We start from the raw sequence: 25,800 nt of genomic DNA on the forward strand, positions 1-25,800 counted from the left end.
CGACTTGTCATACATCCGCCTAGTTGTTCCCTATAGCACGGTCAACCGATCCAAAAAAAAGAAATGCTTTTTAAGATTAGTAGAAAGACTGAAAAGAGTAGATAAGGATTGAGAAAAATGAGAGACAAAAGACAGGGAGACAAGGAATCGATCTAAAAAAGAAGTGAATAATAATAAGAAAGAAAAAAAAAGAGTCAGAATATACTGGGAAGAAAAGAAAGACTTTAGCTTACCAAAGCCATAACGAAGAGGCAGGTCATAAAAATGATATGGTAATATTACATGTCATTGAAACTTGAGAGAAATAAAGATTAATATATAACGAATTGATTATACCTTTTTTTTTAATTACCTTTTGTTAAACTGATATATAAAATTATTGTTTCAAAAACCAACCGCAGGTTTTACTAGCCATTGTCAATGGGTATACTCGTGTAATTGCAAGCTATGTGGAAAGATGAGAAAAGAAAAAGTGATATGAAAAGAAAAGAAAAGCGAAAAAAAAGGGAGAGCCAAAAAATGTCAAAATCTAATGCTTTTGGACTTCTCGGAATTTCAATGTGTTTAAAGATCTTTTTCTTCAATATTATAATCATCATTGCTCGTCATTCATCAAAATTCAAAAAAAGAAAAAAGAGATCTAGACTTTACCAAACATAATTCTTTTTTCTATATTTGGAAACTACATAATGTCGAAGTTCAAAAAGATGGGTTCTTTTATTCGAAAAAAAAAGGTCTAATTAAAATCTAAATAACAGTTTGAGAATCTTCAAAAAGAACTCTAGGTCGTAATGGCCATTGATCAAACTTGATAGCCACTTCATCTATTTGTTCTGCAGTCATATCACCCACTTGAATATCAGTATCAAAAGATAAACGACCCAAAATAATATCAGCCCCTGGACCCAATGTTCTACCAAAAAAGAAGAAAAAAAAAGTTGAGATTTCAAGAGTTTTGTTAATGATCATTGCCTTTATCCTTACCTGACCATCTTACTAAGTGGTTGTCGTTGCATAACAAAGATATGTTTTAGAACATATTCAAAAACATCCCATTCGGCTACGATTAATTAATATAAATAAATAAATAAAAAAAAATGAATGAATGGAATGCTATATTATTTTGAGATTTTTTTTTTTTTTTTTTTTTTTTTTTTTTTACCTTTGGTCTTCTTTTCAGGGATAGGAACAATATTTACTAAGTGATAAACATTCTATCATTATCATCATAGAAGAAAAAAAATATAATGATGAGTAATCCAAATGAAAAAAATAAAACGAAGGAAGGGCTTACATAAGGATATATAGAGGTTGGTTCAGTGGAGCAAATCACATCGATATCAGCACAAGCTTCAGTAACTACACTCATTTTGCATCTTCCTGTAGAACCGGGAGGAGAAATGAATTTCTAACATTATTATTTTTTCAAAAAAAAAAAAAAAAGCGAAAGGTTAAAAAAAAAATGTTTTGTTTGATAAATCATTCGTTTTTTTTTATTGTTTTTTTTTACATGTAATAATTGATCAGGCATCCATAAAGCCATTTGAATTCTACCCATAGAGTGTAATGCCATTTTGTTCACAATACAGGTAGCGAATTGAGCCAGCAATTGTTCCCCGAGTGATGATTTTGGTAAAGTGCCAGTAAATAGAATGTTGGGATTGACTAATAAAGGAAGGTTAAGCATTAACTAAAAGGAATATAAATATCTTTTTTCCTGTTGTTACCTGTACTCCAATCTGTAGTCATCAGCTTTCCAAGATATGCATCATCCCTCAATTCCACATATGTTTGCCAATCATATCCATCTTTCTTCAAAGGTACCAAAACTCCATTACTTTTATCAGACAAATCCTATATAGATATATATATAATAAGAGTTAGAACGATCATCCTATTCGTCTTGTGTAGCTATGTACCTGAATATGATCAAAATATCGCAGGTTGGGTTCAAGAGCATATATCTTTTTAAATCCACCATGAAAAAGAGCAGATGTCCATGCGCCAAGACCTAAATAAAGAAAGTAAAAAAAAAAAAAAAAAAAAATCAAAAAAAAGAAAATAAGATATATTAACTTTTTGACAGTTATTACTGGCTTTTTCTTTTCTTTTCTTTCTTTCTCTCTCACACACACACCTGGATTGATCTCCACCACTGTCATGTTAAGTATATCTGAGTTTGTCCATTTGGATTGTTGTCGTAACATTTCAAATCCATTTTCTATATTTGACACATATAGATAATCAACATAATAAAAGAAAATGAGTTAACTGTCATTTTGTATGCATTCTTATTATTTTTCTTTTACCTGCTACTTTCAAATCATTTAGTGTACAACGTGGTGCTTTGAGAGATCCTTTGGATCGAAATTTCTTGTTCCATGTAGCTTGTGTAGGTATCTTTGGAATGAGTGATCGTATAGAAGACATGTTCACTGTCATAAAAAAAAGAAAAAAAGAAAAGAAATACAAAAAGATAAAAAAAAGGGTCTCTCAAAGCCATCCCATCCTCTTCTTTTCAACTCCGCAGTTATTCAGTAGATGACGGATTTCAATATAGCAAGGATAGAAAACAAGATGATAGAAGAAAAAAAAGTATAGTCGCATAATCCAATTGGAGGGCACAGAAGAAGAAGAAAAAGAAGAGAAGGAGTGGTAGTAGTTCCATTGCGTATAAGAGATTTTGAATAACAGCAAATATATATATATATATATATATATTTAGTCAACGTATCTATTTTTTTTATATTTATTTTAACTTACCTGTATTAAATACATTCTCCTAAGAGGTGATACCATATTTTCATATGTTGCTGTTACAGGTGGATTATTCACTTTGAATTGGAAACACTAAGAAAGATTTCAAAAAGAAAAAAAAAAGAAGAGAGTGATTAATATACTGTATCACCATCAATCATCAATCAATGTGTTTTGACATATTCTAGAGTGATATCTGAACAAAGTGGTAAGACCGATATTTTTATTTTATAACATCGTGAAACTATTTTCTTGTGTCCTGACAAAAAAAAACTTTGAAAACACTGTAAAATTATATGTCAATCCGAAAAAATAAGTATATTAGGTTAAAGATACATAAAGAATACAAAGAAGATACATACATACATATACATAAACTATATTAATACTAATCTAATCTAAGTTCACAGCATCTTTAATGAGTTTGGCTTGTTGTTCCTTGAAAAGTGGAGGTAGAGCAATAGCAGGAGCGGAAAGAGGTTTTCGTCCAACGTATTCAAGCTAGATAAAAGGAAAAAAAAATAGGGATCAATAAATATATAATTTAATCTTTTTTTTTTTTTTTTTTTTACCTTGTGATGAGGAATCATTTGAGCTAATCTAGGGGCCATGAAGCTATATGGACCTTGATTTTCATGTTCTTCTTGACACCAGACAAATTCTGTTGCATATCTATATTTTTCAAGTTCTTCTTTGATTTGATCTTTGGGGAAAGGACAAAGTTCCTTTAGAACCAAAAAAAAAAAAAAAAAGGTGAATAAGGGATATCATCAACATTTTTTTTTTCCTTTCTACTTTACTTCAATACGAATAAGAGCAATACGATCATTCAATCCACGATCAGCCTTTTCTTTTTGAAGATCATAATATAATTTTCCAGATACAAATACAACCTTATCCACTTGTTCAGGATCTGTAGTTGTAGGGTCAGTCAACACAGGTTGGAAATGAGTACCAGGTTGCATATCATCTAAGGAGCTAACAGCGACCTAAGAAGATCAAAAAAAAAAAAAATTGAAATCAATATAGCTAGTTCTAGAAACAATCATGTTGAAACTTACAGGTGATTTAAGCAAACCTTTTGGTGACATGACAATCAAGGGTTTGCGGTAAGGGCGATGCATCTAAAAATAAATAGAAAAGAAATGATGAATAAGAATCTTTATGAATGAGTTCAATGAATGCATACCTGTCTACGGAGGACGTGATAGTATTGAGCGGGAGTAGTACAATTGACGACATGCCAATTGGGTGGAGTAGTATAAGCATCGTCAATATTATATGGATCATTGGACATCTATATCATGCGTTGAGAGAAGAAAAAGTGAGTAAGTAATAGGATATTTTCCCCTATTTTTTTTAAATACCTGTAAGAAACGTTCCACGCGACTAGATGAATGTTCGGGACCAGCACCATCTTGACCATGAGGAAGCAACATCACCAATCCACTTTGTCGAAGCCATTTCTCTTCACCACTGGAAATAAAGGTATCAATAGCGATCTGTGCTCCATTGAAGAAATCACCAAATTGTGCTTCCCAAATAACCAATCGATTTGGTGTTTCAATAGACATACCATATTCGAAACCAAGTACAGCAAATTCATTCAAAGGACTATTGGCAACCTATATATACCAAAAAAGATAAGTTCCTTTCCCATTGCAACAGATGAATATTTATTACCTCCAAATAACCATGACTATTTGGATTGTTCTTGTTGATTTCGTTCAATGGAATCACAGCTTCTTCGGTATCTTGACAGACAAACATAGCATGACGTTGAGAGAATGTACCACGACCTACATCTTGACCAGAAATTCGAACACCGTGTCCTTCTTCTAAAAGAGAACCAAATGCCAATGCTTCAGCTGTAGCCCAGTCTAAACCAGTACCTTGATCCAATTTTTTCAACCGAGAGTCAATATGGTACTTCTTCAGACGTGGATGAACCTTGACACCTTCAGGAGCTGTCACTGATTGCTTGCCCACACGAATCAATGTATCACGATCCAATCCGGTATCTATTTGTTCTGATTGTCCTTTCACTATATGTTCCATGCCTTTCCAATTGCCTTGTAAATGATAAGCTGGATCTACTTTGTAATCATCACTCTTCTTCAATTGAGAATTTAGAATATCTTGTTGGCCTTGTCGAATATTGTCAATTTCATCGGTTGTCAATACTTTTTCTTCACATAGCTTTTCTTCATATAACTTGGGGACTGATGTTCGTAAACGAATATTATTGTACATTTGTGGTTGAGTGAATGCAGGTTCATCTAATTCATTATGGCCCCATCGACGATAACACATAAGATCAAGAATGATATCCTACAAAAAAAAAAAAAAAGGTATTAGGTTAGCCATTCATCGTTTTTTTTTTCTTTCTTTCTTTCTTTCTTTCTTTCTTTTACCTTTCTGAATTTGTTTCTATATTCAAAGACCAAATCCATAGCCCGAGCCACATCTTCAGGATGATCACCATTGACATGAACCACAGGAATATTGATCATTTTTCCAACATCAGAACAATAAGCGGTAGATCGAGCGTTTTGAGCAGGAGTAGTATAACCCAATTGGTTATTAACAACAATATGAACCGAACCACCAGAAGAATAATGAGGCAAATTAGACATTCCAAGAGATTCCATCACCACACCTTGACCTGTAAAAGCAGCATCACCGTGTAATTGGACACATAAAACACGATCACCCAATGAACAAGCATCATCACCAGTAGCAATAGTAGATAAGAGCTCGGTTTGCTTAGCTCGAGCCTTACCCATTGCCACAGGATTAATGGCTTCCAAATGAGAAGGATTGCTCAAAAGGGAGACATGAACTGGATTGCCATTATAATCAAGATCAGGATTATTCACCAAATGAGAGATAACATCAGCAGAATGGAAGGTATTTTCAGGTAATTCAGATTGACCTTTCATCTTGTGGAAAAGAGCAGCATGAGGATATTCCAATAGATCACATAGTAAATTCAAACGACCACGATGAGGCATTCCCACAATGATATCACGTACACCCTCTATATAGATAAAATGGAATAAATTAGAGTTTTGGGTTTTTTTATTTGTTTTGATTTATCGTTATTTACCTTTTGCTGAAAGACCAAAGAGACGATCTAATGCTACCATCATACTTTCTGCACCTTCCAAACCATACCGTTTCAAATTGGGGAATTTTTTGGCAAGGAAATGGTCAAATGTCTAAAATCAAAAGAAAAAAAAAAGCAAAAGTAAATTTGATTGTTTTTTTTTTAATAGAGCAACTTACTTCTGATTGAGATAATAATTGATGAATACGTTTCTTTTCATCCACAGAAAGTTGAGGTTTTGTCCAAGATTCAACAGCATGATACCACCATCTTCGTTCACTTGCAGACTATTAAAAGAAAGTAAATGAATAAATCTTTTTTTTTATTGTAAAGAATAAACTTACTGGAAGATGCATAAATTCATAGGCAATATTTCCACAGTAGGTTGCATTTAAATGATTCAAGATAGTTTTGAAATCAGCTTCTTCTTTAGCAGATGGATCTTGTTTGGATTCTGTCACATGGAGAATACCTATCATATTGATTTTCTATGTTAGTTTCAATAATTTATGCTTATTCTTTTTTTTTTTCTTACCGGATACATTATATATTTTGTTTTCATCAGTTAATCCATATCTTTCTGGTTTTAACGCCAAGACTTCTCTATAAATATTTTAAAAATTATCAGTATTTTTAATAATAAATAAATAAATAAAGAAAAAAAAAACAACTTACTCTCTTTTCATGAAATCCAAAGGATCTAATTGAGCACCACGGTGACCATGAGTTCTATAAGCTTGTACCATACGTAAGAGACTACCATTTTCCATTCTATTGTTTAGTTCTGTTTGAGTATAGTCTGGTAATACATATGGTTTTGGTGCACGGTAACCATAAATATGATTGTCATGATAACCTCTATTTTGAACACGATTCAATAAAGACCGACGAGCTTTTACCGTTAGTTGTTGTATTCTTAACATGAGTATGTTAAAAAAAAAAAAAAGAAAAAAAAAAGAGTGTGAGAAAAAAGATAAAGGATGGGAAAGAGGGGTAAATCTTTTTATAGCTACTAAAAGTCTTTTTTTTTTCCACGGTGATAAGCTTTCCTGCAATCGAACACTGCGGAGTTAAGAAGGATTCAGTAAGTTTGGTTGGTTCCATGGCTGCCATACCCCTTTTTTCTCACGGTTCAACACGTAAACTTTCTTTTTCATCATCACTTTTTGTCATGAAAGCAAAAGAAATAAAAAAAAAAACCAGTTGATAACCTTCATTCATTTAATTTTGTTCGCTGTGAAAAAAAAAGACGGTGTTTCAACATCATCATTGGTCGATCAAATGAGTCATTTATACTTCATAAAATACCTTCCAATCATCATAAAAAGATTCTATATTAAAGTATTGTTTTATTGTGATTCAAATATAGTAAAAATACAGTATAAAAAAAAAAAGGTATCGAATTCATCATCTAACTATACAATCTTTCTATCATCGCCGTTTTGATTTTCCACCTTTTGTCTTGTAATCGCCAGGTGCCGCCAAAGCATGACCAGTAGCATTCACATGAGAAAATAACTTGTTTCGAGTTGGAAAGGATTCTTTGCAAACATTACAAATGTTGTTGGTTATCTATACTCCCAAAAGCGGAAAATCAAAATAATCCATTAGTATACATCCTTATCATTATCTTTTTTTTTTTTTTATTATTACCTTGTTTTCTTCCTCTTCTTCCTTCTGTTTCTTTTTTTCTTTTCGTTTTTCCCGTTTGGTTTTCGCTGATTCCTTTACTGGTCCCGATTCACCGTTGTTAACCATATCATCATTGTTGATGATTGATTCTTCTTCCACGTCGGGTGATCCTATAATAATATCATGAGTGTCCTACTTTCTTTTTTTTTTTTTTTTCTCAGTGATGTTTACCTCCAATATCCTGTTTTCCATTTCGTTTGCGTCGCCGTGAAGATTGTTCCAATTCCAAACTAGCAGCTAGTGCGGTGACATCGTCCATATCTTGTTGTTCCGATAATATTTCTTGATCAGGCTCGTCAAATCCCCAATGAGGTGTCATTTTCTTCTTTTGTTTATTCTTTTTCTTCTTTGGTTTCATCATGGATATACCAATGTTGTCACTATGACTGCCACCATCACCATCATCATTATCATCGTTGATTTCAGTCTTCCCAGTGATTTCTGTTCCAATATCCTTATCGTCATCAGCAGGTTTTTGTTGCATTGATAAAAAGTCCAATTCATCTGCCATCATTTGTTTCTTCATTCTATAGGCCAATCTAGCATGTTTCCGACTTGATTCATGACTTGATAATTGTTGTTCACTTTTATAAAACTTGTCGCATACCACACAATAAAAATCACTTTCTTCCACTTCACCATCAGCCATTGTATCTTCTTCGTCTTCTTTTTCGTCTTCAGAAAAGTATCCATTCAATTGTCGATCATCTATCTTGGCCCATTCTTGTTCTTGATAATTGGCCCTTTGTGCTTGAAGTTCCTGCTTTTCTCGTTGTAACTTTGCTTTCTGTAAAGCTGCAGCTTCTTCTTTTCGTTTCTGTTCTTCTTCTTGATATGCTTTCATGCGAGGATCTCGTTTCTTGATAAATACTGCCAAATTCTGTTGTATCAATAATAATAATAATAATAATAATAATAATAATAATAATAATAATAAATGAGTATCAATTCTATTTTCTTTTTTTTCTTATCACTTACCCGAATGGTATCATTATATTCCTTTTTCCCAATATCCCGAGCTTTTTTGTTTTCCTTTTCCATAGCACGCCTTACAAACCGATTAGGAGCATCAGATAATCGCCATTTATCTAACCATTGGAACGATTTTTGAGTCGAAAAGTTGGACCAAGCACCATAGAAATCACGTACATATGCGCCATAACCCAAGTAACCATCATTGTCAGCAAAAGGTGTTTTGGAATTACCGAATGAAGGAAGTGTTGTATAACCTGATGATCCCATACCATCATCTTCAGAAGGACTGTTTCTATAAGCTTCTTCTTCTTCATTCGCCAGCTTTTGAAATAATTGTCGATAGACCGTATAAAAGCCTTGATCGCTGTCATTATATCCTTTGTATTCTGATACACTAAAGTATCGCATCAAATCATCAGCACCCATACCAGCACTACTATCCCGTTGTCCTTTGTGATCGTCACCTCGAAGAATAGCATCCCGATGTCCATCGTACCTGATCACAAAAAAAAAAAAAAAAAAAAAGAAAAAAAAATTAGTAAGTATTCATTTTTGCATATATACATGGTTTTTTATTTTTTATTTTTTTTTTCATTCTACCATGATCGTTCTTGCGGATCAGACAATACTTCGTATGCTTCTTGAATAAGAGCAAATCTTTCGGTGGCTTCTTGCACCCTATCACCGTTTTTATCTAGAAAAAAGTAATGGATTAATACCAGAATATGGTTGCGATCAATCCATTTTGCATTTATTTCTTGTTTTACCTGGATGCCATATCAAAGCTTGTCGTCTATAGGCTTTCTTGATTTCTTCACCAGTGGCTTGCCGTTCGACGCTTAATAGATCATAGTAACATACACGCATTATCCAAACACTAGGTAAGAAATCAAAAAAGAAAAAAAAAAAAAAGGAGAGAAAGAAAAAATAAGAACGAAAGAGTTCAAACAAAAAGTATAATTTTTTTTTAGAATGTTGCTGCGGTTGAATTTGCCCACCAAGGTGACTGACTAGGTGTCTTATTTGTGTATGTATTGTATTTGCATACACAAAACATACATTTACATAGATACACATATATAAAACTACACAACATCCACACACATACAGTCAGAGCGTATATATATATGTATATATAAGAATAATAAAGACAGATAGTCAAGCAGTTTTATTTTCATATCAAGTGATAATAGTAGACGGAGGAGAGATATATAAAGATCGAAATATGTTTAATAAATGAGATAAAAGGAGTTGTAGTGTTAAAAAAAAAAAAAAAACAAAGGTAGTAGTTGAATGTCAAGGAGATAAGTCGATAGAAGTTAAAGCTGTAAGAGGGCGTGTTCAAACGATACATTTGTCTAGTTTTTCTTTTCTATAAGATCTTCATTAGTTTGAGCAGCAGCAAAGTTCCACTTGCGCTATATAACCAAAAACAAAAACAAACAAAAAAAAAAAGAAAATAAAAAATAGTCAGTACACATTATTTTAATCATAATGATATGTTTACATCGGTTGCATAGGCCAACACAGTCAAACCAATAGGAATGGCAACACCCCAAAAAAGAGTTCGTCGTGTATTACGCTTGTTCCATTTGAAGTAAAGATGAGTGTTTTCACGAAGATGAGCCCATCGTTCAATAGCAGGATCGGTTCGAAGTCCACCCATGATGTATATGTTGGTTTTTATAGGAAAGAAAAAAGTATAGACAATAATTGGCGGGTTTGTTTTTTCATTATGTGAGCGATGGGGGGGAGGAACTTTTCGAAAAGTCACAAAAAAAAAAAATTCCTCCCAGACCTTGTACCTCATTGTTCCTTATTTCTTATTCCGCTGTCAAGCGAAAAAAAAAAAAAAAAATGCTACTCTTTTTCCTTTTTTTTTCAAGAACATGAAAAGACGACAAAAAGTAAGTAATAATGCTTTATTAGAAGAGTTATGACAAATGCAACTAGATTAACTTGAATATTCTTCCTTTCTTGCTTGTAGGATCCGCCACAACGAACTAGGGGACGGTCTAGCCAGAATTCAATAGAAGTAAGTTTATCTTTTGAAACTATCATTTGTTATATATATAGATATATTATTAAACGGGTTACAGTGTTATGCTAGTGATATCGATGATATGGAAAGTTTAGATACAGGATCTGACGATGATAAACACTCATTCAGCAGCGAACCGATCGAATCTTTTTCTGACGATGCCAACACCAACGATGAAGATCCCTTCAATAACAGTTCCATAGAAAGCATACACGACGATTTCGATGATGCAAACGCTACTACCAATACAAGCACGCGTCAACGTATCTCAAAACCATTTAGTGCTTTAGAAGGTTTGGATTTGTGGCGACCCGATTCTTCATCCAAATTTAATAACAGCAGTAGTACGAATGGTGATCTTAGCTCAGAGGATGATGATGATGATGATAATGATGACAGATACAATGGTGACACCAGGGAAAGCGATCAACTGAAGGATGAATCAGGAAACACCATATTAGGCAACGCTTTGGCTATCAGAAGAAATACCAGCACTCCATCAATATCACCTTCATTCTCTTCCAACGAAATACTTACCGATGATGATTCAATCTCCAGGAATGACATTGACAGAAAAATCAATAAAAATGATACCTCAAAACAACAACAACAACAACAACAACAATCCTCTCATCCAGCATTTTCTTTATATCAACAAGTACACCGTGAAGATACCTCTCCATCCTTTCACGTGCAACAACCTTCGTTTATTTTTGATCATACCACAACCAACGATACCAATAACAGGCACCTACCCATTAAATCGTAAGATATTATATATATATATATATATATATATATATATCATAGTCTTATTATATACTTGACCTACCTATGACAATTTCTTATTCCTTTTTTTTTTTTTTTTTTGATTAGAGATGGATTGGCTGCAACAGCATTACAATGTATTGAACAAGAACAAACAGCATTCCGACAATGGCGATCATCAGTGCTTATAGAAAGTATGGAAACCCTATTATCGAATATTCTTCGTAGCATGTCATTCACTCGACTTTTTTTTTTTTTATATTTGATTATTAGTGGCCAAACATGGAACAGTAGCACAGTCTTGTCAACAAGATTCAAAAGTACGGTTATGTCGATTATTGGATTTATGGATGGAGCATGGATGTTTATTTGGATGGTGTGTAGATCTGACGATGGACGAACACAGGATTTTGCTCAAGCATCAACAAAAATATACCTTGGATTCAGTACAGGACCTTGATACCATTGATGATGATGATGATTATTGGCTAGACCGGGATCTTGGCACGGAAGCAGAGGAGAAGAAGGCAGCTGCATTTGACCCTTCTTTACCGAGTTATCAACCAGGAGAAGACGAGCGCCCTTATCTTTGTATGTTCTCCATGACGTTTGTGGAAGCCACCAATACAACCATCTCAAACATGGCAAAAGCGGATTATCTTGGTCTTTGGCCACCTTGGACCACCATTCCCATTCTGATCGATGACGAGGAGTTGTATGTACATGTTATCACCAAATTTATGGTAGATGTATAGCTAGTAGTAATTTAGTTATTCCTTTTTTATTATTATTATTGTTATTTTATTATTATCATGATTACTAGTATTCTGTATTTGTAGAAATAAATATATTATAAATATATTATGATCCGATGATGATTATGATGAATTGATATTTGATTATTTAGTGGAAAACAAAGATGACACTTGACACATGCAAAAAAAAAAAAAAAAAAAAAAAAAAAAAAAAATATGGATGGTTGATGAGATAATGAGTTTATTGAAAATAATATTGAATATACATAAAAACAGAATAAAAATAAAAATAACAAAAAAATAAGATGGAAAAGCTAGATGAAATGTATGTAGTATGCTAATCTAAAGTTCAGCTCTTTTGCCTGCTGTACGAGTAAATGATGATAATTGCCATTCCACATCTGCGTCTGTCAAATCAACTGTACCCAATCTAATTTCATATGCACGTAATTCAAATCGAGGTCCTACTTCTGCCAATTCCACATCCTTGCCCGTTTTGACGAATACATGATGTCTACAATACATATATAAAATTTGAGTATAAACTTATTACCTATTCAATATATAATAATAACCTATTGGTTTGTTATTACCTGTATGAGATATAATCATTGTCATTGGAAAAAGTCATGACCCGCTTGCTATCTTCTTTTGGTACTGGGAATAGGTATTTTAAGATGTTTGTGATCTAAATAAATAAATAAATAAATAGTTTGAACTACATTTTCTAAATAATAAATATCTTTTTTTTTTTTTTTTTTTTTTTTGTAACTTACACGATGACCAAGTTTGGAGTTGAAGTTGTCAAATATTAAATGAGGGAATGCTTCTGAGACTGTGCCTTGATCTTTGATATCATGTCGCAAAACAACATTGTGCAATGAAAAGTAAGCCGTAGGACCATAAGGAAAATGACAAACAACCATACCATCTAGATAAATATACATTGAAGGTTTAGATACCGTTTCTACCTTGCATTCATTACATCACTATTGTCTTACCAGGTTTGCCACGATGTTCATGTAAAATAATAAGATCAGATACTTCATTTGTTCGACAGGCTTCCACGATTTCCTTCATCACATGGTTACCACGATTGATTCGCTGAGAATTGGGGAATACTAATCGCATTTCCTATACAATCCAATATGAGATCAGTCAATCTACTTCTTTTACGCAACAAACACATTATCCACTTTACTATACCTTGGAGAACTGTTGTAATCTACTACTGGGATCGCGGGAGGTTGTGATCAAAATCTTGGGATCAAAAACACCAGCACGGGAGTATTCATCGTCAGCGTGTGTTGTAGGTTCTGTAGATTAAGAAAAAAAAAAAAAAAAAAAACTCCATCATGTTAAATATTTGTTGATTGCCATTCTTATCATTATTATTATTATTATCACTGCTTACCTGCTTGTGCTTGATCAAAGGGAAGATCTGCTCGCATTTCGTCACCAGCATTTCGTAGTTCAGTAGGAATAGGTTGTCCCTCTAATATAAATTCAAGTAGATTGTTTAGTAAAAGGATTGGAATCGAGTGAAATTATTTCATATAGTATTTTATATATCACATACTTTCAATAGCTTCCTTGATACGTTGTTTACGATCGTAGATCGTTCGTTCTTTGGATTCCAATGATTTCTTATAAAGGTATTCTCGTCTCAACCGTGTATTTCTTCGGATCTGTAAAAATAAATAAACAAATAAATAAGGTTATGCTATCATAATAATTATATCATGTTTTTCATTATCTTTTTACCATTGTGATATGTAGTATGTAACAATATGGAAAGAAAGTGAAAAAAAAAACTGGAAGTGAAAAAGTCAGAATTGAAGTTTTTTTTTTTTTTTTTTTGAACTGTGACGATTTTTCACCAATGAGATCTTGCGAAGGCTCACCCAATCGAAACTCCGTAAGAGCTCTCTATGTAACTGTCTTTTGTTCTTGAAATGAAACTGACAGGTTCGAAAAAAAAAAGAATGGTTTTCTCCCCTTTTTGTGCTACCTTTCATTGATGAGCAGGACAGGTTTTTTTTTTTATTTTATTTTTCATTCACAATTGCAAGGTACCATATTTGGAAGGCGGGAAGAAGTTAAATGATAGTATTTAGTAACAAAAAGCACGACTTATTCCCCCTATCATCGTAACATCATCATCATCATCATCACCATTATCATCATCATGCTTGTCACTCATACCAGTATAGTATATGTGTATATGATACGATCTCCTTCTTTTAATAGTGGCATTGATCTTTTTAGGATTTCTTTTTTTTAAGCTATTGACAGATTTAATTAAATAGAAAGGAACATCAGATTAGGAGAAACAATCATCTGTCAATAACGATATATTATATAAGCCTTATTATAGTAAAAAAAAAAAAAAAAAAAAAAAAGAATGAATCAACAATAGACAAGTACTTTTATGCACATTCACGGACCAATGATCTACATGATCCAGTAACGTTAAAAATAGAATATACAAGGATGATTATGCTACAATGAGTTTATTCCACTTTTTCTCTCATATTTATCCTTATTTCAACTTCAAAAGAAACTCCTTTTTCATAAATAAGTTAATACTCTGTGTGTATTTGGAGTATTTTAGACGAAATAAAAAAAGGAGATCAAGGATGCGAGTAATACAATTTAAGGTGGATAAAGCCGTTTGAGGGATTCGATTCTCTCTCTTTTTTTCTTTCCTTTTTTGTGTCCCCACCACTCCTTTTTCTGTTCGTAACCCAAACTCCATTCCTAAAAGCTAAAGGAATATCCCTTTTGTCAGTGTATTTTTCTCTCCCTGGTCCGTCCTTTTTTTTCTTTTTCTTTGTCGTGCTAGGGCATCCGGGATAGTAAGATGATGATTGAAATAATGATGATTACATGATACCATGATGATGATGATGATGAATCTGTGGTGATAATATCTACAAGGATGACGATGATTCCGCTATGATGATCTCTATGATGATAATTAACAATGATGATAAAGATATCGTACATATAAATGTAATAGAACCAAATGCCAACTTATTCATTTTTTTTTTTTGTTCTCGACCATCTGATAGCTATTTTGCGTACATCATCATTACCATCAATTTCTTTGACATGCAATCATATACATATGGGACTTCAACTATTTCCTGCATGAATGCAATTATTGTCGAGATTGTGTAACTTTTCATCGCAGATTATCGTTTGTGATTTTGATGATATTAATACTATATAAACTATCCATCTACAAAGGAGTTATATCACACAAATCCATCATATATAATTGATCAGTATTCAGGAGACTTTTTTTTTTTTTTTTTTTTTTTTTTTTTTTAGGAAAAAAGACAGGACCTTTTTTTTCTTCCCCTTTTTCAAAATCAATTAGGACGTGGCACCATGATAATTTCTTTATAAAGAAAGAGAAACATAAAAAGTTTTGAAATCTTTTTTTCTCTCTTTCTTTTTTTCTTTTGTCTTTTTTTTTTATTTTTCTTTTATTTTTATTTTTAATCATAATTTATTTTAATTTGTGAGTTGGGATGACAACCAATACAACAACCAACGCTGGCTACTCATCACGCTTGGGAAATAGAAACAAAGTTGGACCGGATGCCATAGTGGATAAAATGAAACAGAATCAATATAATACTGATGAAAAGCTAGTCATTGATTTCATCCAAATGGCACTTGATATCACATTAACTCATGGACAACTACATCATGATCTTAAAGATGGTGTGGTGTTATGCAAGTAAGATTGAAAATCAAGCATCGTTAATCATTGTACTGACATATATTTTTTTTTTATTTTCTTTTAGTCTTGTCAATCAACTTCGTCCAGGTACCATCAAGACTGTGGGACAAAAAGATTTGTCTTTTATAAAGGTGATTATATATATACATATATAGTTTGTTTTTTTTTTTTTTAAAAAAAAAAAAAGGCAATAGTGATTAACCTCATTTGTTTTCTTTCGATTTTCTTTCATAGATGGATAATATTACTCGATTTTTACAAGGTGCTCGACAGGTATAATAAAGATCATCATTAATCATATTATGATTATTGAATTTTTTTTTTTTTTTTTTTTTTAGCTTGGACTTGAAGACTCTCAGTTATTTGAAACCATCGATCTATTTGAAGCAAAAGATATGCCAAGGGTAGGGAGATCAAAAGGGGACGAGAGAATAAAACGGGATACTCAAATCAAAAATATTCATTAACTTCGTTCTAAACTGTCTTTAGGTCATCCATACTATTCTGACGTTATCACAACTTTTCATCAAAACGGAACCCGAGAAATACTCCTGGCTTCAAGTTAAAGGAGGATGTTCGTCATCGGCACCATCATCGTCAGTAACTTCATCAACAGTAAGGGGAACAGATCAGGGGCCACTTTCCATTTCAACTCCCGCCGGAACTTCTACTACATCTGAAAATTTACCTCCTTCCACCCTTACTTCTTCTTCTTCCACTTTATCCACTAATTCTATTATTTCCTCTTCTCAAGATGAGGATACTGAAGCAAAGTATCGTCATGTTCGAGATATATTTTCATGCTTTGATAATCAAGACTTACGTGTTATAACTGATGCTTCCCTTGACCACAACACTAATACTTCAAAAGAATTATCCTTGGCCAACGAATTGGATTGGTATGTTCCTACACAAACTCCTACTGTTTTATCACGTCCTCCAAAGTCACCTTTAAGAACAAGCCAACGTTCTAAATCTGTTGGTCGACGACGCTCCTCTACTACGACAGCAACTTCCAGCAAGTCTACTATGCCAGCAACTTTGGATGATTTACACACTCTATCACCTTCTTCTTCATGTTCTTCACTATTATCATCTTCATCCATCTTATCACCCAACACTCCTGATACTCAAGTGTCAACTGACGACTCTCATAATTGGTCTTATAATCAAAAAGTACATAGTCATAGTGATTTACCTCCACGACAACCTCATTCAAGTCGACGTTCATCCAATGCACAACAACAAACCACAGGTAGTTTAGGACGTCATTCAAAAAAGCATCACCAACAACAACAACAACAACAAGATCAAGAAGAAGATAAAGTTCGACTTTATCTTCAAGGACAAGATGGATCCACAAGTATTCAATACGTAAGTTATGATTTCCAGTTTTATAATATTATACTAATCATCATCATCATCATCTATTTTTCCTTTCCTTTTTTTTTCCTTTTTGCTTTATTTAGCAATTAGGAAACTGTATTGGTAAAGGTCAGTTCGGATCTGTCTATCGTGCTTTGGATTTGGCCACTGGTGAAATTGTGGCAGTCAAACGTATCAAATTGGAAGATGGAGAATTGGATCAAGAAATGATGGTAAAATGAAATGATCATATATCCCACTATGTATTTTTTTTTTTTTTTTTTTTTTTTTTTGCAATATACTGAAGATACTGTTTGCTTATTCATTTTTTTTTTTAATCTGTATATAGAAAGAAGTTGATTTACTGAAAACAATGTCTCATCTTAATGTCATTCAATATCTTGGATTTATTCGAAACCGACATCATATTAATATTATTTTGGAATATGCTGAAAATGGTTCTCTCATGTCAACTTTGAGATCTTTTGGTGCTTTTCCTGAAAAACTAGTGGCTTCCTTTTGTGTTAAGATTCTTAACGGTCTCGATTATTTACATGACAATCAAGTAGTACATTGTGATCTCAAAGCTGCTAATATCCTTACTACAAAAACAGGTGATGTCAAGTTGACTGATTTCGGTGTGTCTCTTAATCTCAAAATCAAGGCTGTTGATGATCAAACAGTATCTGGGACCCCCAACTGGAGTAAGTTCTTTTTTTTTTTTTTTTTTTTTTAAAAAAAAAAAAAGAAGGAACTATCACACAGAGATGGATGATCAATGTATTAAATTTTTCTCATCTTTGTCCTTTTCCTTTTTTATTTCATTCTTTTTATTATAGTGGCTCCTGAAGTGATTGAAATGAAAGGTGCTTCTACCAAATCTGATATATGGTAATGTGTGATATTGAACATGAAGATATTAATACTTATCACTCATTCCTTTTTTTTTTTTTTTCTGAAATCAGGTCATTGGGATGTACTTTGATTGAATTAGTGACTGGAAAACCTCCTTATGCAGACTTGATATCTATGTCAGCCATGTTCCGTATTGTTGAGGATGATTATCCTCCTCTACCTGACAATATTTCAGAGGTAAGAATATATTATATATATATATATATATATATATATTAAAAAAAAAGTGGCATTTATATTGATATATCATATATTTTATTGTCTATAGGACATGCGTGATTTCCTTTTATGTTGTTTCCAAAAGAATCCAGATGACCGTCCCACTGCCAAGACTCTAAAGGAACATCCATGGATTCAGTATCATCAACGTAACACCAAATCAACAGCCAACGCCACTACTAGTGATGGTACTTCAGACGTTATTCCAGATACTGAAGATAGACAGAGTATACATCAACGATCCATTGCTCGTTCTTCTATGGATTCTATTCGACGACAAATTCAACAAAGTCAACACAATCATCACCAACTACCTAACTTGGAAGAAGGAGATTATGCTACACATCGCTTTATTCAGACCTCTTTTGGGAAAAGTAAGTGAATGAAACAAATCAGATGGATGATATCTTACTTTTTTTTTTGATTATTTAGTCGTGGAATGTAAAGTCTGTGGAGAACTACTACGAGAACAAGCTATTTTTTGTGAAACATGTTCTCTTATTTGTCATGATGAATGTAAGAAATTAGCTTTCTCTTGCCCTCCCAAAGTGAATGAACAACAACCTTCATATGATGTAAGCTTTTTTTTTTTTTTTTAATTTTGATTGAATATATATAAACTCATTTCTATTTTAATATAGTGGGTATTCTCCGCCAAGATTTACAATCGCAATAGTAATAAGGAAACTAAATCATCACCAAGATCAAGTATACCAACATTTGGTGTTCGACGAGCAAGTACAACAAGACTTCGACAACCTTTAGCATCAGCTCTACGTGATCATCCTCAAGCTGAAAGTATTCGAAAATATTCTCGAGCATTAGGACTTACTCCACAAGAACAACAAGCATTATTGGAAAATCCTGCATTACTTTCTCATACGATGGCATTAGAAGAATCACTTCGTGGCACCAATGGACCTAATACTATAACAAAATCTACTATTATTGATCGATTTTCAAATATCAAAAAAACAGGTGATGGTACTTCTAATGGAATTAAAGATGATCAATGCATCGTATCTTAACGTACCTTTATTTTTTTTTTTATATCTATTTATTATGATTTACTATTTTTATTCTTGTTGTTTATTTCTTTATTTTTACTTATTTTGTGTTTTTTTAATAAACTATTGTTTTTTTTCTTTTTTTATATATATCTGTAATCTGCTCACCCACAACAAGAATGCTCAAAAATGGCAACCAAGTGTATGAAAATTCTCGATTTAAAGCCCGTTGATACAGTTTGCTCGTGTATTTTTCCTTCCTTGTTTTCCCTTTTCTCTCTTTTTTCTTTTCTTTTTCTTTTTTTTCTTTTTTTTTTTCTTTTTCCGTTTTCGCTTTTTTTTTATTATTATTTTTTTCTTGTTCTTTTATCAGCAACATTAACGACACAATTTCATTGCGATTATCACGTTTATTATAAGAACTTTATTATCTTCATCATGGGAAAGAACAAAGCCAAACAAACTTTACCTCTACACAAGATTATCATGGTTGGGTCTGGAGGTGTTGGAAAATCAGCTCTTACTCTTCAATATATGTATGGTGATTTTGTAGAAGAATATGATCCTACTAAGGCTGACTGTAAGTCATATTGATGAAAAGAATTAAAAAAAGAAAAGACGGAGAGAACAGGGAAAGAGGGAGGGAGGCAAATGCGACAATATGGGTTGAAAAAAAAAAGAGGAGTAGACAAGATATAGACAGGATGAAGCAAGTCTAAATCTGTCGAAGTGGGTGATATGTAGTAAAGTCTTGAATATATTTATTCACTTTTTTTATTATTATTTATTATTATTATTATTATTGTTATTATTTTTAGCTTACCGCAAGAAGGTTGTATTGGATGGCCAAGAATGTCAAATTGATATTTTGGATACAGCAGGCCAAGAAGAGTATGCAGCCGTAGGTTATCTCCCTCTCTCTTTCTTCACCTCCTTTTTTTCCATTTGTTGTATTGATTCTTTCTTTTTATTATTATTCATATTAGATTCGTGATAATTACTATCGTTCTGGTGAAGGATTCCTTTGTGTCTTCTCTGTTTGTGAACAAGAATCTTTGGAACATACTCAAGAATTTAGAGATCAAATCTTACGAGTTTTGGATGATGAAACTGTAAGAAAAACATTCTTTATATCACCCCCCCCAAAAAAAAAAAACTTGGATGATCTTATTTTTTTTTTTGTCCCTTAGGTACCATTTATTCTTGTAGGAAACAAAGTGGATTTAGCACATTTGCGGAAAGTATCTGGAAGTGAAGCTGGTGCGTTGGCTCAAGAATGGAACTGTCAATATGTAGAAACTTCAGCAAAAACACGACAAAATGTGGATCAAGTATACACCATGTTAATGCGCCAGATACGAGATCGAAAATTGAAACAACAAAGCATGAATAGTCCTGATAAGGATTCTTGTTGTGTCATTCTTTAATGATCTTTGGAAATTTATCTGATGTCTTTTTTTTTTTGTCTGTGTTTTATATCTTATTCTTCTCCTCCGCTTTTATTTTTTATTTTTTTTAGCTATCTTTACTCTTTCTCTTTTTTTTATCGTCTTTTACTAGATTATTTTTTATTATTATGCCTCTCACCTTTTATTTTTTATAGTATATACATTCTTTTTATCAACTTGTCAATAATAAAACAAATAATCGGATTTTTATTATTATTGTTATTATTATGCTATGGTATGGGTAAAAGTAAACATTTTCCAAATCGACTTTTTTTTTTTTCTCCAATCATAGTGGAAAACTCACGACAGTAAGCAGCAACAGTTGTCTGGTATTTCAATGTCAGTCTTTTTCCAATTTTTTTGTTTGTTTTTTCTCTGTGACGGACTCAAGATTTTTTTTTTCTCTCTCTCTTTGTCTTACCTTTTTTTTTTTTTTTTTCAACTAGATCATTTTTCATCTATCTTTTCTCTTATATATATATATATTATATAAACTATGGTTGCTGCCAAAACAAAACGAGCTGCTCCTTCTACAATGAACAATAGTATCGATGCTACTTTAGAGTCCTTAGATGCTTTAGTGACGGTTTCAGCTAAAAAGACACGAGTTCTTTTCAGTACAGCTTATAGTCAAGCAGCTATGGATGAACAATCAAGGTAAAAATAACTCCATCATCATATATAGTTTTTTAATCTTTTTTTTTTTTTTTATATATATAGTCAGAGAATGAAACTCACCAGCAAAATTCACGATGAATATGATCAAATCCGTACACTACCAGAAGCATTAGTCAAACAACAAAAAGAAGCAGCTGCTCGTGCTAAACAACAAAAATCAGTCAAAAAAACTGCTACTACTATTGAAGAACACCCTAACGATGATGATACCGATATGACTCCTGTACAACAACTCATTGATACTTTGCCTCAAAAATCAAATTTGTAAGTATATTATTATTATTATTATTACTATTGAATTGTGTATACTTAAATTATATCAATATTTAGGGATGCCAATCAAGGTGTGGTGGCTCTTCGAACAAAAGATCATGTATCCGATATCTTTGGTGATGGATTAGGTGGAGGTGATAGTGGATCTTTGGTACGTCGTGCTAGAGCAAAGACCATTCGACCAGTATGGCATGCTCCTTGGAAATTGATGCGGGTCATTAGTGGTCATCTTGGTTGGGTACGTGCTGTTGCTGTAGAACCTGGAAATAAATGGTTTGCTACTGGTGCTGGTGATCGAACTATTAAGGTACATATATATATAATAAAAAAAATTTGTTACTTTGTTAGTAACATTATTATTATTATTATTATTATTATAGATTTGGGATATGGCTTCTGGAACACTCAAGTTATCATTAACTGGTCATATTAGTACTGTTCGTGGGTTGGCTGTTTCTCCTCGTCATCCTTATTTATTCTCATGTGGTGAAGATAAGATGGTGAAATGTTGGGATTTAGAACAAAACAAAGTGATTAGACATTATCATGGTCATTTATCTGGTGTTTATTCATTAAGTTTACATCCTACTTTGGATGTATTGGTGACAAGTGGTCGTGATGCTACAGCAAGAGTAAGTTTTTTACAATATATATATATAAAAAAATGATATGATTTCTCATTATTATATTACAAATATTTAGGTATGGGATATGCGAACGAAACAATGTGTACATGTATTAACCGGTCATACTAGTACTGTCTCAGATGTGAAATGTCAAGAAGCAGATCCTCAAGTGATTACTGGTTCTATGGATAGTACAATACGATTATGGGATTTAGCAGCAGGCAAAACGATGGGTGTTTTGACACATCACAAGAAAAGTGTACGTGCACTTGCTCTTCATCCAACAGAATTTGGTTTCGCTAGTGGTAGTGCTGATCGTGTCAAGGGTTGGAAATGTCCTGAAGGTACTTTTATTCAAAACTTTGATCGACCCAAATCTATCATCAATACATTATCAATCAATGCAGATGGTGTGGTATTCTCTGGTGGGGATGATGGCTCAATGGGCTTTAATGATTGGCGTTCTGGTTACAATTTCCAAACCATGGGAACTACTGTACAACCTGGATCCTTGGATGCGGAAGCTGGTATATTCTGTAGTACTTTTGATCAAACAGGCTTACGTTTGATTACTGGTGAAGCTGATAAGACCATCAAGATTTATAAAGAAGATGACAAGGCAGTTAAGGATGAAGATTTTTATCAATAATCTAGTTTAGTTTAGTTTAGTTTTTTATTTTTGTTTGTTTTTACCCTGTTTTACCATGTATAGCTCTTCCCCTTTGTAATAAATGAACAATAAAAAAAAATCCAATTAGTTTTATTGATCTTCGACTGCTAAATATATATATATATATTAAAATAGTGAATAATAAAACAAAAAGGATCAATATCGTCCATAAGCTGGAGTGATGTATTTCACCTCTACAAATGAGTACCCTAAAATTCAAACTTTATATGCAGAAATACATATGAGACTTGACCAGGTAAGTTTACAGTAAGTGCAAACATCTATTTTTTTTTTTTTTTTTTTTTTTTGTATCAAATATCTAGTTACACAATTCCAAATGTCAAGTTGTTTATTGATCAAACCAATGGACAGCGTGATACTTTGGAAGTGTTACCATTCACCCGTGGAAAATTTTTTTCAATTTCAGCTATAATTTTTTTTTTCGCACGGCTATTTTTTTTTCTCTTTCTCTTTTTTTTCTTTTTTCTTTTTTTGATATCCCATCTTTTTTATACTCATAGAATGGTTCAACACGGTTTTGAAAAATTTAACCATGTCCAAGTGTAAGTTTACTTTATATATATATATATAAAATCTCATTTTATTCTTTATAGGACTCCTCATCCCAAGATTTTCAATACTATTTTGGAAAACGTTGGTCGTACTCCTTTGGTACGTATCAATAAGATTGGAAAAGAAGAAGGATTAAAATGTGAACTCTGTAAGTATAAAATAAATAGAAAAAAAGTTTATATAATAAATAGAGAATAAATATTTTTTTTTTGTTTTGGTAGTGGCCAAGTGTGAATTCTTCAATGCTGGTGGATCTGTCAAAGATCGTATTGCTGTTCGAATGATTCAAGAAGCTGAAAATGCTGGTATCATCAAACCTGGTGTAAGCACCATTATTGAACCCACTTCTGGTAACACTGGTATGTTTTAAAAAATCAAATATATATTATATATTATATTTATACCTTTGTTTTTATATAGGTATTGGTTTGGCTTTGGCTGCTGCAGTTAAAGGTTATCGTGTTATTATTACTTTACCTGAAAAGATGTCTCAAGAAAAGGTGGATGTTTTGAAGGCTCTTGGTGCAGAAATCATTCGTACTCCTACTGAAGGTAAATTGATCAAATCGATATAGAATATTATCTAATGTTATTATTATTATTATTAGCTGCATGGGATGCTCCTGAAAGTCATATTTCAATTGCCAAAAAGTTACGTGATGAAATTCCTAATGCCGTCATTTTGGACCAATATGGAAATCCTTATAATCCTGTGGCTCATTATGATACAACTGCTGAAGAAATTTTGGCTGCTTGTGATGGGAAATTAGATATGCTTGTTGCTGGTGCTGGTACTGGTGGTACTATCACTGGTTTGGCTGCCAAGATTAAGGAAAAGTGCCCTACTTGCAAAGTAAGATGAATAGAATATTTTCTAAAAAAGAAGTGTTATTCATTCTTTTTTTTTTTTATCTATATATAGATTGTTGGTGTTGATCCCATTGGTTCCATTCTTGCTCAACCAGAATCTCTCAATACAGAAGGTGGTTCTTATCAAGTGGAAGGTATTGGTTATGATTTCGTTCCTGATGTATTGCAACGTTCCTTGGTTGATGAATGGATTAAGTCTGAAGATAAACCATCTTTGTTGATGTCTCGACGTCTTATCCGTGAAGAAGGTTTATTATGTGGTGGCTCTTCTGGTACTGCTATGTATGCTGCTTGTCAGGCTGCCAAGGGATTGAAGGAAGGTCAACGCTGTGTTGTTATTTTACCCGATTCTGTCCGTAACTACATGACCAAGTTTTTGAACGACGATTGGATGCGAAGCAAGGGATTCACTGATGAAAAGTTCGAAGCTCAAAGTTTTGAAAAGAAGGCTGAAGCTGAATATGGTGGTGCTACAGTTCGTAACTTGGGTCTTGCTCAAGCTGTTAGTGTGGATGGTGAAGTAAGTAGTATATATATATTATGATTTTTTTTTTTTTGATACTGATAAATTCAATGTTCCCCTCTCTCTTTTTTTTTCTTTATCTTACCTTAGACTACTTGCCGTGAAGCCATTGAGACAATGGAAAAGAATGGATTCGATCAATTACCTGTTACAGCTGGACCTCATCATCGTCTTCGTGGTTTGGTTACCATGGGTAATATCTTGTCTCGTATTGCTTCTGGAAAAGCCAAACCCTCATCATCTGTATCTGATGTCATGTTCAAATTTGCCAATGGTACCAAACATTTTGAAGAGATTACCGTAGATACTCCTTTGGACAAGCTCACCCGTTTCTTTGAAACCAATTCTAGCGCTTTGGTGACTGAAAAGACAGAAGGTGTTCTCAAGGTGAAGCATGTTGTAACAAAGGTGGATTTGTTGTCTTATTTGGTCAAACATGTCAAGGCTTAGATTATCTATTTTAGTCATCTTTTTACTTCATCTTTTTTTTTTATGCATTTCGCATTGATTGCTTTCCATTCTTATTTTTTTTTTCATTTGTTTTTATTTTATTCTCTTTTCCCTATTACATTCGAAATAAAATCATCTGCATTATATCCGATCCAATACTGCCTTTTTTTTATTTATTTTAGATTGTGCTACGTCGTCTTTTACTTTATCCTTCATTATTTTTCTGCTTCTAATTGAATGGATGTTGGTTGGATCATGTGGATGGAAGTACGCTTAGATCAACTGGATGGAAATACGCTTGGATCAACTGAACAGGATATAGAATGCAGCAG

At 32.8% G+C, this 25,800-nt stretch overlaps 11 protein-coding genes across 11 annotated transcripts; 5 read left to right on the forward strand and 6 right to left on the reverse strand.

Moving 5' to 3' along the window:
• Positions 1-690: 690 nt before the first annotated feature.
• BX664DRAFT_136917 (ribosomal RNA adenine dimethylase-domain-containing protein) lies at positions 691-2,662 on the reverse strand. Its single transcript, XM_051539835.1, has 8 exons — positions 2,310-2,662; positions 2,138-2,221; positions 1,920-2,011; positions 1,728-1,854; positions 1,511-1,665; positions 1,295-1,408; positions 1,163-1,214; positions 691-1,060 (listed from the first exon to the last, which is right to left on the reverse strand). The coding sequence occupies exons 1-8, from the start codon at positions 2,440-2,442 to the stop codon at positions 981-983; spliced, it is 837 nt and encodes a 278-aa protein (XP_051400402.1). The 5' UTR covers positions 2,443-2,662; the 3' UTR covers positions 691-980.
• A 449-nt stretch (positions 2,663-3,111) lies between these two features.
• On the reverse strand, positions 3,112-3,826 carry BX664DRAFT_136937 (uncharacterized protein). The gene is made up of 3 exons (XM_051539836.1): positions 3,558-3,826; positions 3,330-3,482; positions 3,112-3,258 (listed from the first exon to the last, which is right to left on the reverse strand). Exons 1-3 carry the CDS (start codon positions 3,720-3,722, stop codon positions 3,151-3,153), a joined length of 426 nt encoding a protein of 141 aa, XP_051400403.1. The 5' UTR covers positions 3,723-3,826; the 3' UTR covers positions 3,112-3,150.
• Positions 3,827-4,043: 217 nt separating this feature from the next.
• Positions 4,044-6,789, reverse strand: BX664DRAFT_261885 (oxoglutarate dehydrogenase, E1 component; the record flags this gene model as incomplete). Its single annotated transcript, XM_051540695.1, has 8 exons — positions 4,044-4,382; positions 4,441-5,088; positions 5,172-5,797; positions 5,867-5,978; positions 6,046-6,153; positions 6,211-6,338; positions 6,402-6,469; positions 6,542-6,789. 8 exons carry the CDS (start codon positions 6,787-6,789, stop codon positions 4,044-4,046), a joined length of 2,277 nt encoding a protein of 758 aa, XP_051400404.1.
• A 926-nt stretch (positions 6,790-7,715) lies between these two features.
• On the reverse strand, positions 7,716-9,400 carry BX664DRAFT_263089 (uncharacterized protein; the record flags this gene model as incomplete). The annotated part of the gene is made up of 4 exons (XM_051540752.1): positions 7,716-8,438; positions 8,537-9,029; positions 9,134-9,227; positions 9,301-9,400. 4 exons carry the CDS (start codon positions 9,398-9,400, stop codon positions 7,716-7,718), a joined length of 1,410 nt encoding a protein of 469 aa, XP_051400405.1.
• Positions 9,401-9,516: 116 nt separating this feature from the next.
• BX664DRAFT_297372 (uncharacterized protein) lies at positions 9,517-10,216 on the reverse strand. Its single transcript, XM_051542238.1, has 2 exons — positions 10,041-10,216; positions 9,517-9,951 (listed from the first exon to the last, which is right to left on the reverse strand). The coding sequence occupies exons 1-2, from the start codon at positions 10,197-10,199 to the stop codon at positions 9,892-9,894; spliced, it is 219 nt and encodes a 72-aa protein (XP_051400406.1). The 5' UTR covers positions 10,200-10,216; the 3' UTR covers positions 9,517-9,891.
• A 196-nt stretch (positions 10,217-10,412) lies between these two features.
• BX664DRAFT_333349 (uncharacterized protein) lies at positions 10,413-12,101 on the forward strand. The gene is made up of 5 exons (XM_051545495.1): positions 10,413-10,440; positions 10,521-10,568; positions 10,633-11,339; positions 11,451-11,536; positions 11,616-12,101. The coding sequence occupies exons 1-5, from the start codon at positions 10,423-10,425 to the stop codon at positions 12,095-12,097; spliced, it is 1,341 nt and encodes a 446-aa protein (XP_051400407.1). The 5' UTR covers positions 10,413-10,422; the 3' UTR covers positions 12,098-12,101.
• Positions 12,102-12,316: 215 nt separating this feature from the next.
• Positions 12,317-13,916, reverse strand: BX664DRAFT_333351 (anticodon-binding protein). The gene is made up of 8 exons (XM_051545496.1): positions 13,862-13,916; positions 13,677-13,785; positions 13,512-13,592; positions 13,304-13,413; positions 13,099-13,231; positions 12,874-13,028; positions 12,691-12,785; positions 12,317-12,611 (listed from the first exon to the last, which is right to left on the reverse strand). Exons 1-8 carry the CDS (start codon positions 13,862-13,864, stop codon positions 12,440-12,442), a joined length of 858 nt encoding a protein of 285 aa, XP_051400408.1. The 5' UTR covers positions 13,865-13,916; the 3' UTR covers positions 12,317-12,439.
• Positions 13,917-15,605: 1,689 nt separating this feature from the next.
• On the forward strand, positions 15,606-19,502 carry BX664DRAFT_297377 (uncharacterized protein). Its single transcript, XM_051542239.1, has 12 exons — positions 15,606-15,848; positions 15,916-15,982; positions 16,086-16,124; positions 16,190-16,255; positions 16,341-17,225; positions 17,321-17,449; positions 17,566-17,920; positions 18,056-18,107; positions 18,182-18,308; positions 18,400-18,724; positions 18,783-18,925; positions 18,992-19,502. Exons 1-12 carry the CDS (start codon positions 15,637-15,639, stop codon positions 19,376-19,378), a joined length of 2,787 nt encoding a protein of 928 aa, XP_051400409.1. The 5' UTR covers positions 15,606-15,636; the 3' UTR covers positions 19,379-19,502.
• A 150-nt stretch (positions 19,503-19,652) lies between these two features.
• On the forward strand, positions 19,653-21,021 carry BX664DRAFT_333353 (small GTPase superfamily). The gene is made up of 4 exons (XM_051545497.1): positions 19,653-19,937; positions 20,176-20,258; positions 20,344-20,469; positions 20,548-21,021. Exons 1-4 carry the CDS (start codon positions 19,796-19,798, stop codon positions 20,782-20,784), a joined length of 588 nt encoding a protein of 195 aa, XP_051400410.1. The 5' UTR covers positions 19,653-19,795; the 3' UTR covers positions 20,785-21,021.
• A 223-nt stretch (positions 21,022-21,244) lies between these two features.
• On the forward strand, positions 21,245-23,151 carry BX664DRAFT_379377 (WD40-repeat-containing domain protein). Its single transcript, XM_051548856.1, has 5 exons — positions 21,245-21,462; positions 21,526-21,747; positions 21,814-22,063; positions 22,137-22,388; positions 22,459-23,151. The coding sequence occupies exons 1-5, from the start codon at positions 21,302-21,304 to the stop codon at positions 23,029-23,031; spliced, it is 1,458 nt and encodes a 485-aa protein (XP_051400411.1). The 5' UTR covers positions 21,245-21,301; the 3' UTR covers positions 23,032-23,151.
• Positions 23,152-23,556: 405 nt separating this feature from the next.
• BX664DRAFT_333364 (cystathionine beta-synthase) lies at positions 23,557-25,617 on the forward strand. The gene is made up of 7 exons (XM_051545498.1): positions 23,557-23,615; positions 23,667-23,773; positions 23,847-23,984; positions 24,046-24,177; positions 24,234-24,478; positions 24,548-25,015; positions 25,109-25,617. Exons 1-7 carry the CDS (start codon positions 23,575-23,577, stop codon positions 25,466-25,468), a joined length of 1,491 nt encoding a protein of 496 aa, XP_051400412.1. The 5' UTR covers positions 23,557-23,574; the 3' UTR covers positions 25,469-25,617.
• Positions 25,618-25,800: the final 183 nt, after the last annotated feature.

The sequence above is a fragment of the Halteromyces radiatus genome, assembly GCF_025201355.1.
Source record: "Halteromyces radiatus strain CBS 162.75 chromosome Unknown BX664scaffold_4, whole genome shotgun sequence".
NCBI classification, from domain to species: domain Eukaryota; kingdom Fungi; phylum Mucoromycota; class Mucoromycetes; order Mucorales; family Cunninghamellaceae; genus Halteromyces; species Halteromyces radiatus.